The sequence below is a fragment of the Monodon monoceros genome, unplaced genomic scaffold (genome assembly GCF_005190385.1).
Source record: "Monodon monoceros isolate NGI ecotype Baffin Bay Population unplaced genomic scaffold, NGI_Narwhal_1 Super_Scaffold_22, whole genome shotgun sequence".
NCBI lineage: Eukaryota > Metazoa > Chordata > Mammalia > Artiodactyla > Monodontidae > Monodon > Monodon monoceros.
This window is the reverse complement of record NW_021703779.1, coordinates 81,320,999-81,336,374: the sequence shown is the minus strand read 5'-3', so window position 1 is coordinate 81,336,374 and position 15,376 is coordinate 81,320,999. Positions and strand designations below refer to the sequence as shown.

Genomic DNA, 15,376 nt, shown 5'->3' with positions numbered 1-15,376 from the left:
GGACATTCTCTTGTTAAAAGAAATATTACTTGATTTTTTTTTGTCCAATTAGCGAATAAGGAAGGGTAGAGACACATAACAGTCATACAGTGGTACCATTATATTAATGTTTTTGAACAGGTACTGATTAATTTTGTCCAAAATTTTAAAAATAATAAGACCTAATTATAGAAAGCAGGTAGAAACTTATGAAAAGCAGTTTTAAAGATACTCTTACTGTACCATAAAAGGCAAGAGGTATTCTGAGAATGCAGATTTAAAAAAAAAAAAAAGTTGAAAAAAAATGAATGGCAAGTCTGTGTGCTCATCCCCATGACAGAAGTCAGGAAAAGCAAAATCTAAGCTTTGGTTTGTGGGAGAGAAGTAAAGCACATGTTGTAAGTAAGGCTGGTATTGTGCTTTTCCTTTCTAAAGAAGAGGGGGGCAGCTTTGTAGTATGGGCTATCATATAAATAACAGAGTACTTTGTTATTTTGTAGTTAGTTAACCAGTATTTATAACAACGTAGATTATTTTTCATGTGTGCTATTATATAAAAGCCATCTCCCCCCTGCTCTCCACCCCATTTTTCCCTATTTTCCTCCCTGTCTCTTGTTTTAGTATTACAATGTTCTGTTTTTGGCAACTAGCTCATCAGGCCCTCAAGGACTAAAGACATATGTTTTTGTTTTTGTTTTTTGCGGTACGCGGGCCTCTCACTGCCGTGGCCTCTCCCGCCGCGGAGCACAGGCTCTGGACGCGCAGGCCCAGCGGCCATGGCCCACTGGCCAAGCTGCTCCACAGCACATGGGACCCTCCCGGACCGGGGCACGAACCCGCATCCCCTGCATCGGCAGGCGGACTCTCAACCACTGCGCCACCAGGGAAGCCTGAGACATATGTTTTATTTCTCTTTATCCCTGCAAAGCATCTAGCACAAGGCTCCACAGAAAATAATCAATAAATGTGGCCAACTTGCTGCCCAAATACTAGCTAAAATGTATTTATATGTATATAAATACTTCTTAGATTCCCTAAAATTATTAGGGATAATTGGATGTTCAGAGTTTTATTTGAATATTAACTGCTTATAAACTCCCTTCCATGGTCATCAGCCCTCCTTCTTAAAGTTCTGCCATGCCTTCATTAGTATGGTTTCACTGGACAGGAAAATCAGTTTGTAAGATAATCACTCACATTCAGTCACAGTAGCCACATTTTTTTGAACAACAGTCTCATACAGGGTCGAAATCCCCTTTGAACAAAGCTTTTATAGAGTAAAAAGGCATTTGTCTTCAAGCTTCCTAATTATATTCACTAAATGCTGTTCATGTTGTCAACTTTCCCCCACTGTGAGAATTACAAAATCAGTCATAAGATTAAACTCAGAAAATGACTAAAGCAATTCACAGAATACTAAGCCAGCTGGGTTCATTTAAATCCTCTATGGAAACAGTCTTTGTGGTGAACCTAGCAAGACCTACAGCTAGTCTCATAAATCATCATTTTTTTGGTCTGCTCCAGTGCTGAAATTATTTATTGCCACTCCTGATATATGGGAGACTCATCAAGAACCAAAAAAAAAAGCTTTTTTATAAACTAGAGAATTATTCATCTCTGCCAGCCATACTATCCAATAGAACAGTTAACTATATCCATTATTGTTTAGTCACAATGACTTCAATGAGTATCTTTATGGCACAATATTAAGTTGACTGTGTTTTTCATATCAATGTAAGAAGATAAAATTTTAAAAATGAAATAAAATACAGATGTATTCGTTGTTTTTGTTTCCTTGAAATGAGTCTGTATTTAATGAGTCATAAACAAAGCCATACATGAGTCCCCTACTGGAAACAAATTATACCCCTCACTATAGTTCTCTATACAAATATATATTGTTGGCTTTTTAAATAATTATTATTGGCAGAAGATAAGGAGCATAATATGGCAACTCATACTTTGCATTTTTAAAAGCTCTTTACAAGTTTGTCAATTTACATGTAAGAAGTATTTAACTCAATCTTATTTCTCTCTGATCATCCAATTCTGAAAACCATTGCTGAAACTTTCTCACTCCTTCATTCTCTCTCTTATTTTGTCTCTCAATCTCTCTTCTCTCCCACTTTCATTCTCTCTCTCCACACACACACACACACACACACACACACACACTTTTTGATTGGGTCTGGCTTTTAATTCCTTTTTCTCAGTCCTTCCCCTAACGTAAAACTTTCAAAAATTGGACTCTCTTCCATATCAAAAAGATCATGTGTTTGCGTAGGGGAGTACAGTAACTAGGCATAACTAGTCCACAAGGCAAGTGTATGTACAATATATATTCATGTTACCCCTCATATCAAGTTATCTAGACTAATGGAAGGCAGATTTAACTGTAACACAGAGAAGTTAAAACCAGGGCTAGCAGCATAGGCATCACAATATTAAGAATTACAGTTAAGAGTCTTGGGTGTGTGTGTGTGTGTGTGTGTGTATGTATGTGTTTAGAGGACAGAACATTTTCACATATATAAGTAAAATAGAAAAAAATATTGAGAGGGAAAAAAAAATGTTTCCAAAGCAGCCTGTATTGACAAGGAATACTAGTCAAGTCTGTATCAGACAAATTACATTTATAAACTACTGTTCCCCAGGGAATTTAATAAACTGAAAATTGGGGGAATATAATGAAGTTTTCACACAACCTATAGTGTTGTAAATGTGATAATATCTAAACAGATGCAATCAAATTCTGAGAAAACAAACAAGTGTTACATTTAAAGTATTAGCTGACTAACTTGTAGCAATGAAGGTAAATTAATGAATATTTCAACTTAGAGAAAAATCTTTAAATAAGCTCATGGAAACTCTGTATTTTTAGAGGGAAGCAGGAAAATAAATGTGTGAGTCTGTTTCTTTTCATCAGAGCTCAAGATTTCAAAAAAGGTATTCTCATAGACATATATTTCATAACTATACCATTTTGAAGTACATCTACAAAATAGGTTAATCCCTGTGCCTAACATGATCATATAGTTTTATCCCTGCTGATACAGCAGTCAGTCTTTTCTCCCATCTCAATTCTGTAACATAGGCTACAGAGAACAAGAAAGACACAATGCATCTCCACATTAACATAAATCTGGAAAATGTTGTGACCATTTGGAATAATTGAGATATCTATCTTAGAAGAAAGCACCTCTAAAGACAGAAACACACACTACCTTCATCAAGTTTTCTTTCTACTTAAGGAGTCAATCTGTATGTGCAGACCACTATAGTATAGGGATATAAAGAGACTAGGTACCTTACATCTTAGAAGTGGAAAAAAAGCTGATTTTCAAACTGAAGGACAATCTTCAAAGCATTTGGTAGCATATTCACGGGATTACAAAATTAGGGAGACGGGTTCATATGTTCCCAACTCTTAGAGGGCTGTATTTTTAAAAAGAGAACCTCAGAAGTAGCCTGTGTTTCCCTCAGATTTTTAAATGGCATGAAGGACACTGGTGGTGAGGACTCTGGATTGGATTTCTGAGCTGGTATCCACACATCTTGATTACTGGAGAAATGAGATGACTGAAGCAATCTTTCAGTATTACCATTTGCCCATGTGCACAAGTCCACATGCACTGATTAATAAATAATATGTGCTTGAGGACATATAATTAATAACATATGGGAATTAAAAGAACTTATGGAGAATTGTTTCTTTAAACAAATAAATTTAGAGTTCTTTAAATTTAAACATCTCTGCATTTACTGACTTAAGTAATATTAATGCTTGCTCTTTGAAAATCACAACTTTGGGTATACTGATTTTTGTGAAGAACTACAGGAAACAAAACCCTTGACACAGTTATAAAAACTGAATCTAAAATGTCACCACTGACATAGTCACACAAGAGTTGAACATTCATCTTTTCAACACTGAATGGTTCTCAATGATGAGAACCCATTAAGCACAATACAATACAACACAAAGGATTTAAATAAAGGTCGACCATCAAATAAGCTGAACAAAGAAAACCATTTAACATTAAGAATGATATCCTGTCCTTATGTCATTCTATGGTGCTTAGTTATTTCAGAGGTCAACAATGGTGAATGTTCTTGCTTCAACGTAATATAATGAGGCACAGACAAACCCTTAACTTGAGATGTTTGTGTCTATTGGTCATGAATTATGAACGAATGATATGGTGTATCACTATTTTATGTGGTGACATTTTAAAATGCAAAGTAACATGAGTGACCACCTCTGTATTTTGCTGTAGCTTTAGATCTTATATCACTGATTATAACAGGTGAATCATAGAGATCACCAGCTGAAACTCTGCTGCAAAGAGCCCACAGGAAGGAAGGCTAAAAGGACCCACAGGGAAAAAAAGGAAAGCTCGGTAAGGGGACCTAACATTCCATCCAACCCTGTTCTTGACAGAGAATCTAATCTTCCCTTACACAGAATTGTTCCAGGACAAATTATCTCCCTCAAAGCAATTTTCTTCCTAGCAAATTATCAATCACATCTCCCCCAAATCCAAATAATGCCATACACCATCTTATAGGAAAAAGCATATTTGAGTGAAGCAAAAGAGATCATCAAATTCTAAAAACTACCTTGAGCCACTGAAGTAATTTGAGTCCCAGGAAAAGTGGGATTCTAACTTTGCCTCCAATACTGAGTGATCCTGGGTAAGCCATCTCTCTGGAGAACAGATGTTCATTTGTAGCAAATATGTATTGAGAAGAGCAGCCAACCCTGCCTCCACAAAACTGAAATGGTCTGAGAGCCTGTACATACAAAGCAAGTGATTGCTCTATAATTATGCAGATTATTAGGTGTTATTTCATTACAAATATATAGGTTCCATTACCCGGATACATTAAAATCTATTAGAGGAAGACAAACTTTCTATTAATATTCCTCCAATGACTTCGAGTTCAATTTGAATAATAAAAAAGAGAGATTCCTCATTTTACAAGCTACTGGAGAGTCAAGAAAGTGCACCTGTGATTTTCCCCATTTTCAGTACTCTGTAAGGGGCAGAGTTGGTTCTGTAATGCTTCCAGGAAATGAGCCACATATGACTAAACCTTCTGTTACAATTTAGCGAGAGGCAGTGTGTTGCAAGGTTTTGGACACAGAAAACCTAGATTTAGGCCCAAACTTGGACATTTACTAGCTTTCTGATCTTGAAAAAAATTGCATAACCTCACTGGGTTTTAGTTTTCTAATTTGCAACATGGCGTTAATAATAATAAACCTCTCTGAATCACAAGGGATACATCTAAACTGTAAAAGCAAAGGCAACCAAGTGTGTAGACTAGTGACCAGGATTTATTGACCTTTGCTAAGGTGCCTTTCAGTATATTCTACAGTGGTTATTTTCAACAATATCTTTGGTTTTAAATTAATAGTCCCATATTTATTTATTAACCCATATTTGAGGGTGAATTTTTGGTTTATATTGATAGCAAATAATACATTTTTATGTTTTTACAACTAAACCATAGCATAGTGTTACACTTAACATATTTAATACTTTCGCTGGTAAAAATATACAGTCTATATCTGTGAGACACTAAATTCACTTTAAAAAATGCTAATACTTATGTTGAACACTCACAACAAATCCTTTTATTTAATCAAATTGCCTACCTTTCATTCAATAGTAATCTATTGAGGGCTTCCTATACAATAGACACTGGAGATAAAATGTAGAATAAAATAATAACCACCCTCCATGAGTTCTGAGTCTTTAGAGAGAAAGACAGATAAAATAATTAAAGTGCAGTGTGAACAGTCCTACAATAATTATACTCACAGTGTGTAGTGGTAACCAGAGAAGTAGAGCTAAAGGGTAAAAACCAGATGAAGAAGAGTAGCAAAGGACATTATAAAAATGCAAAAGGCAAGCTGTTCCAGTTACATGTTTTTAAAAAAAGGGTGAGAGAGAGAAAGAGAGAAAGCGTAATCAGGAGGCCAAGACTCTACCTCTAGTTTCATAACTAAAGTGACCAACTGTCCCAGTTTGCCTAGGACTGTCCCAATTTTAGTAGTGAAAGTCCTGAATCCCAGGAAAGCTCTTAGTCCTGGGTAAACCAAAACAGTTGGTCGCTATATCCAGCTTTATGAACCTGACTGTCACCCAGTAAGAAGGTGGCTGTATGCAATTCAGAAAGTAAGCCCTCACCATATACCAACCAGGCTAGCATCTTGATCTTGAACTTCCAATCTCCAAGACTGTGAGAAAATAAATTTCTGGGTTTTTTTTGTTTTTTATGACTTATGTTTTTCTTTTTTTAACATCTTTATTGGAGTATAATTGCTTTACAATGGTGTGTTAGTAAATTTCTGTTGTTTAAGCCACCCAGCCTACAGTATTATTTTATGGCAGCACAAGCTGACCAACACACCAACCAAAGTATTTCACTTCTCTAATGGTCAGTTTTCTCATCTGCAGGCTGAAGGGGCTAGATTAGATACTTTCTAATGTTGAGGTTCTAAGTTTAGACAGAGATAATCCACATCATTTCAGCTAAAAACTATTGGATACTGTAAAATTTTTAGAATACTTAGATGTAACTTTTTGCTTAGATCTTTTATAGATTTTCTCTTGAATTACAAATTTCTAAATTGTGCTTCCATAGACAGCAGTCATTTTCCTTACAAATCACATTTTCTGGTACATTATATTTCACACTGAAACTGAACCTAATTCACTCTACATCTTACAACTTCTCTAGGGGAGATAGATGCCTTCTTTTGTATATTTGGGGAGATATCTGTAATACTCTGCCACTAATACCATGTGATAACCTCTAGGAAATAAGGCCTTTATGTTACATTCACTTTATATAAATGATGAATCTTAGAAAAAAGTAGCAAAATTACATTACTCTATTAACCCTACTAAATTAAAGTTAGATATCTAAAATTTTCTCCACAGTAAAACTAAATGTTTTCTTCAGGTCCTTTGTATGTCATATTTAACATCTGTACAAAAACACATCATTATACCATATCATAATTTGTTATGTCTCTCTGTCCAACTAGAATGACTGGAAAGTCACAGTATGGGTGAAGGAGATATTAACTCAAGGCAGAAAAACAAAGGTTTTTGGCCTTCATAAGTTATAAAATGGGCTGTGAGTGATTTTCAAAAAAAAAAAAAAGTTACAGAGGCAAGATACTGAAGCTAGGGCTTCCCTGGTGGCGCAGTGGTTGGGAGTCCGCCTGCCGATGCAGGGGACACGGGTTCGTGCCCCGGTCTGGGAAGATCCCACATGCCGCAGAGCGGCTGGGCCCGTGAGCCATGGCCACTGAGCCTGCGCATCCGGAGCCTGTGCTCCACAACGACGGGAGAGGCCACAACAGTGAGAGGCTCGCGTACCGCCAAAAAAAAAAAAAAAAAAGATACTGAAGCTAGTATACAAATTACTCAAAATCTTCTCACAACCTGCCTACCAATGTTATTTGTTTCCAACATACACCCAATATTCCAGGCAGTGTAGTTTTCTAATTCATCTTCAAACACATCATGATTATTCCTAGTCATATACCATCATTAAAAAGAACTACTACCATTTTTAACACTATAATTCTTCAAAGTACTGTGACAAAGATCGTTTTATTTGACCCTGAAAACAGCCCTATGAAAATAAAAAAGGGTCACTGTATATTTCCTCATGTATAGATGAGGAAACAGGTTTGGAGAGAGTAAGTGACTTGGCTATGAAAATTTAGCTAGTGATGGGCAAAATGGAAGCTAAAATGTAAGTTCTAAGGCCAGTGTTCTCCCATCTTGTAAGGTTATGGCTTCTTCCCTTCGTATAACTTAATTATACCTATCCTTCAAGATCCTTCTGTTCTAATTTATGAATACCACTCACCGCCACGCCCATCACCAAAAATTCCTCCCTCCTGAAGTCCTGCTAATCTGAAAGTAATCTCAATGGCCATTAATTTTTACATTCATTGCTAGAAGTATATTGTGACATTACATAATATTCTGTATGTATATTTCCTGGCTACTCAACTGTATGACAAGCTCCTTGAGCTTTCTGTGTGACTTCTGTAATGTTTGTATCCCCTGGTATACCGACCATCTGTTTTGTTTTGCCTTTGTTTGTTCAGGCCTGGCTTTTATCCCTTCATCTGCCCCTAACCTTTGGTATCCTCATCCTTGGTAACAGCCTCCTTTATGGCATGACCAATCATCCATCACAGTAGTCTTGGTAGCACTGTCAATCAAGGTTCTTTGCCCTCCCTTGGACAAAGGGTATTCTGATAATCTACGCCAGGCCAATTGGTCTCTCTTTCTAATTAGAATTTGAATCAAATACAAGGAAAGGAGGAAGAAAATGGAATATACCCCAGAGGCAACTTCCTGGAAAGACTTTCCATTCATTCCTGCTCTCTGCATTCTCAAAGCTGACATAGTTGCTACTCTTTTAAAGGCCAAGTTCTTCAGCCTTTCCTCAGTTTCTGGCTGAGCTCCTTATAAATTCTATTTTTTGCTTAAATCAGGCAGAGTCACTTTCTGTTGCTTGCAAACAAAGATCCTTATCTGATATACCCACAAAGCTTAGTGCCTAGGGAGTGCTAAGTATTTTTAAATGTTTCATTCTTATGTAGATTATATGTTATTACACACTGAAAACATAAACAACAAATGGCCCTGAAGTACAACACTGCTATTGGTTAGAATTTTAATAACCAACAGGCAAGCAGGGGCCAAGCTAACATTGGAAACTCATCTGCATAGAAATGATTTTTATTACAGTTCAGCACCCTGGACTGGTGACTCACAAAGTGATAATACACTGCTGCAAATGAACAAAGTATTTTGTGGTGAGGGTAGTACTTATAGTAATGGTACCCTTTAGTGATATTTGACATTTAAGTTAACCCGTCTGTTTTCCTTTTCTTCCCAAATATTATAGGAGCTAATTGTGACCATCTGAATTTTTAATATTACTTTACTACAAGAAACATCTGATAAGTTTAACTGCTTATGTTGTGGTTCCTTTTTAACTAGGTGAATATTTTAACATAATCTATAGCTTCATGTGAAAAGCAGTAGATTACAGTTTTAAATTCACTGAGAAAAGAAATTATCATTAGAATATTAATTAGGTAAATGGTATCATTTTAAAAGCATAATCAGTGCCCTGCAAAGAAAGTTCTCTCTGCTATTTTTTTTAACAACAACAACAAAAAAAAAAACAAACACTGAGAGAAATCAACCAAGTAATCTTTTACAACGTAACTGGAATTTAACACCAATTCTAGCTAATCATACATCAGTAGTTAACTCAGTTTCGAACAGTTTATAAACCTAAGCTAACTATTTCTATGTACTTCAGTAAATTTCTGTCATTTTAGACATTTACATCTACTCAGAATCGTTTGTATTCCAGGAGCATCCTTTTAAGCCTAGATATTGTGGGAATATCATACATCTATATGATATTTCTTTCTTAATGACAAGTATTTCCCTGAAGATAAAAATCCTACTGAAAAGTGGGAGAGGGCAGAAGATTTTTAAACATTCACTTCTTTCTCTTTTAGAACATCTATTACTACATGCTAGTATTTCCCATAAGATTATTTTTTATTTTATTTGAAGTTGGCAAAAATCTTTGTGCTGAATCCTTTGAGCATACCTCTAAGTGATAGATGTCGGACCAGCGCTGTGTGGAAGAACTTTTACTTGACAGGTAGATGACAGGAAGAAGCCTCTCTCCAAAATACAAGATGCAACTGTACAATCCTTCTGTGTGATTAATATAATCTTTTGTTCCTATGTATAAATGACGTATTCATTCTTGCCTCAAAAATATCAGTTCATGTAATTAATTTGAATAGTGTGAAATTAAGACACTTAAAAAAGGTACATATTTGTTCAAATTAGGATAATTTGTTTTAAATGTCTTTTTTATATGAATTAAATGTGAAATAGGTAACAATACAAATTTCCAATGATATTTTCTCTTAATTTGTAATATTTTTGTAATTGCCAACCAAGAACACTAAGATTCACTCACTGTGCCTATAGTGTATACTCTAAACAAGTAGCATCTTGATAAAAGATGCTTTTACTAGTGTTGAGTATATGATGTGCAATAAAATGAAAAAGTCTTAAATATTTAGTTTATCCTACAAATCGGGGTGTAAGTTATTCTAATTTATTACAAGCATAGCCTTATTCTTGTTGGTATTATCAAATAATTGCACATGTCCCCTAATATCATAAGAAGAGGGACCAAAAATATTTTTTTGACAAAAATCTAGCATGCCAGACCATCTTCCCTATCTTCCTTGCTTTCCTTCCTTACACCCCTCAAAAACAAATCGGGAGTAAACAGATACAATTTCATTATGCATCCTAGTATCTACAAATGTTATTCTTTATGTCTGTCCGGGTGAGAACTACCAGGAGCAAATCATTTTTGATACATATTAAAATGCTAGTCCATGTACATGTAATGTACATCTATTTAATGCATGAATAGAAAAGAAATTTATATCCATTCCTAGATTGGGGATTCTTGTAATAATATACTTCAAGAACTAACCAAAGTTCTGTAATGTTTTCAGAGGTGAAAGAAAAAAAAAAAAGTGAAACAATGCTGAGATGTCAAAGATACATCGCTTGTTTTCAGACTTATTTTTGTCTCCAGCTTTCTTACAGGCCTTCCCCTCAGAGTCTGTTCAGTTTTCTTGTGTAACAGACAGATCTTTTCCTTTAATAAGGTGGTTTGCGCTAACCTAGAAATGGACATATACCATCACTTTTGCACTTGTCTGTTTCTTTGTTTACTTTTCACAAGAATGAAAGCGTAATCAAAACAATAAAACGATTATCACTTGATTTTTAAAAAACTTTTAGTTAATGCACTAGATACCTAGTATAAGTTTAATAACACGACACTATTCAACAATAAAGAGTATTATTTTCTTGGAGGAGAAAAAGCAAAGCATATTCAGAAGGCAATTTCTGGCTATCACCTCATTGAATTTAGCTCCTCAAATACTTTTTGGAGAGACATAAAGTAAGTTTGAAGGGACTGACATACAAGATTGCATCTACTTTATAAAAACAATTTTTTTTGGACCTAAAAACTCCAGAAAGATTTGATCAGCAAGAGCTGAGTACTATACTACAAAAGAATTTGCAGTCTTTGAGATTTTACTACAGTAAGGTTTTAAAAAATCATTTATCTGTTTTAATTTAGATACAATTCACATGCCATAAAATCCATCCTTTTAAAGGATACTTTTTTGGGCTTACGTACTATTGCTATTTAAAGTGACCCCTCTCGTAGATGAGATTATTGCTGTAAATTGGCATTATAAAGTGTTATCTTACCTTACAGAGAAAGTTGATCTTAAAACCCAAAGACTGGGCATTTCTTGAGCCTGAGTTCATGTAGTTTCCAACCAAAAGAACTAACTCTAAAAGTCTGTTAAAGCTTTCACTTTTCTTCAGTTCTTCACAGGCCAGAGTTACTGCTATGATGCTTGGTTTGATGTTGTTTACGTGTTCTTCAAATGTGAGCTTGAAAAGAATGCTGTTGAGACGAGGACGCAACATTTTCACTGAGCTCATCTGTAAGATAAGGAATGCTGTATAAGAATATATATATAAAGCCCGTTATTTTTCTCTCTAGTGGGGATCATTTTAGAGACAATACTGTAAAACTTCTGAATAAAATGAATTCTCTCTGGGTTTTAACAAATATTATTCTACTTTGTTTTAGACATTTCAAAGGAATATTATTTTCAAAGTTTAAAGAAATAGCTGTTCAGTTTTAAAGGAATAAATGAAATCATCCTTACTGCATTAAGAAAATATTATTGAAGCTAAACAGTTGCTGTATGTTAACTGCATAATCATTAGTCATCAATAGCATTTAAACTGCCAAAAATCTGTCCCTGAGGCAAACTACGAAAATGTACAAACATGACATTGAGTTGAGTGAATAGTTGGCCCACATATAAAAAATGTACACGATGACAGAAAATGTAAGTGCAACCACATTTCCTAAAAAAAATTTACATATCAGTATGCTGTCTGAAACCAGAAGACTAGCTCTGATTGAGCATTTAATAATTTTAAACCTATGATTTCTATTAATAAAATGTATTAATTATTTATATATGCTCTAAAGAATTTCACCTACTTGACAGAATGTTGATGTTAAATAATTAAGTTATGGTAAAATCACATGAACTTACTTTTAAGTACATTATTCAAGAATTCTATATTGGTTTTCTTCAAAACAGTTCAACTTAGGTTTTAATTAATTGTTTCATAGTATCGGTGCACATTCTCTATTCCCTTTGGTATAGCTCCTACAATAATAATTTCTTTTAGTCTTTAATTTCCCAAAACTCCAAGTCATTTCACTAGTTTTTATTCACCAAAGGAATTCTGGGAGACAGGTGAGGGGAGGGTAGACACATAAGAACATAAGCACACACACAATGAAATTATTAACAATCCTAATTACATTTATTCTTTTTACATATATAGCTTAGTTTTCTTTTTAAATACAAATGCCAGGCACAGTGTAGGCATGAGATATCTGTAGACAACATGAAAAGCATTTGACAGCATAAACAAGAGTCTTTAAGCTACAAAGAACCCTTCAAAAGCAGCAAAACGAGCGGCTGAATAGACCCTATCTGCTCTAATACAAAAGCAAAGCATAATTTATCATTTTAACTCTTTGAAATGAATTTTCACATTAACCACGGGTGTCTGCCTGTCCAAAAATTAACCTTTGCCGTCTGCTAATCCCCCATATGCTTTCATGCTTTTTATAGGCAGATTATGCTGGGAATGTCCGCCTGTTACTATATCTACATAAGTCAGATCACTTATCAATAGCTTTTTTTTTAATACGATCAGGGTAGTATTCAAAGCATCCTACTGGGACTTCCCTGGCAGCGCAGTGGATAAGACTCCGTACTCCCACTGCAGGGGCCCAGGTTCAATCCCTGGTTAGGCAACTAGATCCCACACGCATGTCACAGCTAAGAGTTCGCATGCCACAACTAAGGAGCTCTGGAGCCGCAACTAAGGAGTCCACCTGCCGCAACTAAGACCCGGTGCAACCAAATAAATAACTAAATAAAATCTTTAAAAAAAAAAAGAAAGCATCCTACTGTTTCTTTAGTACTCGCATGGTAAGTATAAGACACCATCTACTCACAAAAAGTGTCCAATATAACTCAAAACTCATAACACAATCACTTGAAAACTACAGCTAGCGATAGAACCAGCCCATGACTCTAAATGGGTAAACAGAAATTAAGTGCTGGAGATGTTCACTGAAAGAAGAGAAAACTTTAAACTCTATGACTACAATGTTTAATGAAGGCTACACAGTAGAGGGGATACAAATGGATAAATAGATGAAAATTAAACAAGTAGAAAGAGAGAAAAAAAGCGAGCGAGCAAACACAAACGGAGACCAAAAGGAAGTTGTGAGAAAAGGTTTATAGGTTAGGAATATATGAGGTATATACCTAGGGGCAGAATTTAGATCAAAGTACCTTAAGATTCCATGTAAAGGCCATAAAATTGGAAGCTAACCACACCAAAGTCTACGTCTCCATGAATGTGCAAACCTCCATGTGTATGTTTGTGTGGGAATCTAAGTTTCTATGTCATTTTCTGCCTTCATTTATGCCTCTACCACTGTCTCCAAATCCTTTCCCACTTAATTTTTCCTTTATTTTCACTGTTAACTGGCTATCATTAGCACAGAAGCATGTTTCTTATCATTTTATATGTTTAGGAAGTAGTGGTTTTTCAGTCTCCCTGATGGTTAAAAAAGCTATATAACTACTTTGACCAGGTGCTAGTCACCATATACCTGTCCTTCTGCGCATGCTCTGTAGGACTTGTAGGAACCCTGCTCACCAGAGTGGCCTTGGTCTGAGATCCACAAGGAATTTAAACCCTAGGCTTACATAGATTTTCTTTTAGTCTTGCTTCAGTTCTAATACCACTTGTTTTCATTCATATTTGTATCCTTTCTGGGCTTTGTATTTCAATCCTTGGCCTACAAGCCCAAAGAGCAGGGATTTGATCTTTTTTTCAATACCAGCTCCAACCAAAATAATGGCCAAAAGTGTACTTTAGTAATTATAATAACAATAATAATGGCGAATGACATTTATTGAGTACTCTGTGCCAGACATTTTTCTACAGATGTGTTATATACATATATGCAGATTTGATTCTCAAAACAACCCTAGGAAAAGGTTATTAGCCTTAGTCTCATTCTAAAGATGAGGAAAGTGAGACACAGAAGTACTAAGGAACTAGCACAGAGTCAAATTGTATGTTGAAGATCTGGAGATTTGAACTCAGGCATTCTGGCTACAGAATCCAGACTCTCAACCACTACACCACGCCGTCTCTTGAGTCATACTGAGAGCAGTATGTATGAGTGGCTGAAGGAGAGATTAGGGGCAGGGATACCATTAGTTAAGTCTTCAAATGGTCTTAGAAACAGGTAATGACCTAGGATGTTGACAGTAGGAACGGAAAGGAAGCAATAGATACAAGAGGCAGAATTAAGGAAGAAGCAGTGGGACTTAGTAAATGACCAGTTGTGGGAGGAGAAAGTCAAAGATGGCTCCAAGGTGTAAAGTCCTTTGTGAGGTAAAATGTTGTTGGCATTAATGAAGGCTGAAGGAGATGCTGATTTGATGCAGTTTACTGTTGGTTTTTTTTTTTGTTTCAGAGAATGAGGATAGATGAATTTGCTTCCCCTGATCTGCTGCCTACACTTCAGTAAGCTAATCAGGGACTAAGGCAGTGGGGGCTGGTAGGGTACAGCTTAGTAGCAAATTCAACCAAAGGACTGAATCTAGAAACTTTTGCATAGTTAGTTAGACTGTGTGAAACTAATCCACCTAATTTTTCTGCTTCAGTTTCCTCATTTGTAAAGTAGGGGAAAGTCCTGTCGAGCAGTCTTGTTTTGATAATTAGGTAGGAGCCAAATAAATGATCCAAATATATTCTTTCTTTCTGTTTTAGTCTCTGCCTCTAGAGTTACGGAAAGGTGAGGTAAACAGTGCGAGATTCAGAAGTGAAAAATATTACTTGGATGTTACCAAGACATTTTTATTAGCATTTAAGTGAACTTGGTTCACCATCCTCTCAGACACCAGTGTATTTTATTATTAACAAAGACACTATTAGATCCCCACTATGAAAACTCCAAATCTTGGAGTCATATTCAAATCCCGGTAAAGACAATGTAATTTAATACCATTCCTTGCCTATATTTTAACCTGAAGAATTTCTTAGAATTGGTTCTTATTTTCAATTCTCACCATTCAAGCTTAAAATTTATGTACTTTAAGGTT

General features: G+C 35.5%; 1 protein-coding gene across 1 annotated transcript in view; it reads right to left on the bottom strand.

Annotated features, from left to right (window-relative positions):
- The window catches only part of DIAPH2 (diaphanous related formin 2), an 888,726-nt gene that overhangs the window by 430,771 nt on the left and 442,579 nt on the right, over positions 1-15,376 (bottom strand). The window contains exon 22 of the mRNA XM_029240205.1: positions 11,358-11,597. Within this exon, the coding sequence (XP_029096038.1) occupies positions 11,358-11,597 (240 nt within the window). The remainder of the gene's footprint in view (positions 1-11,357; positions 11,598-15,376) is intronic.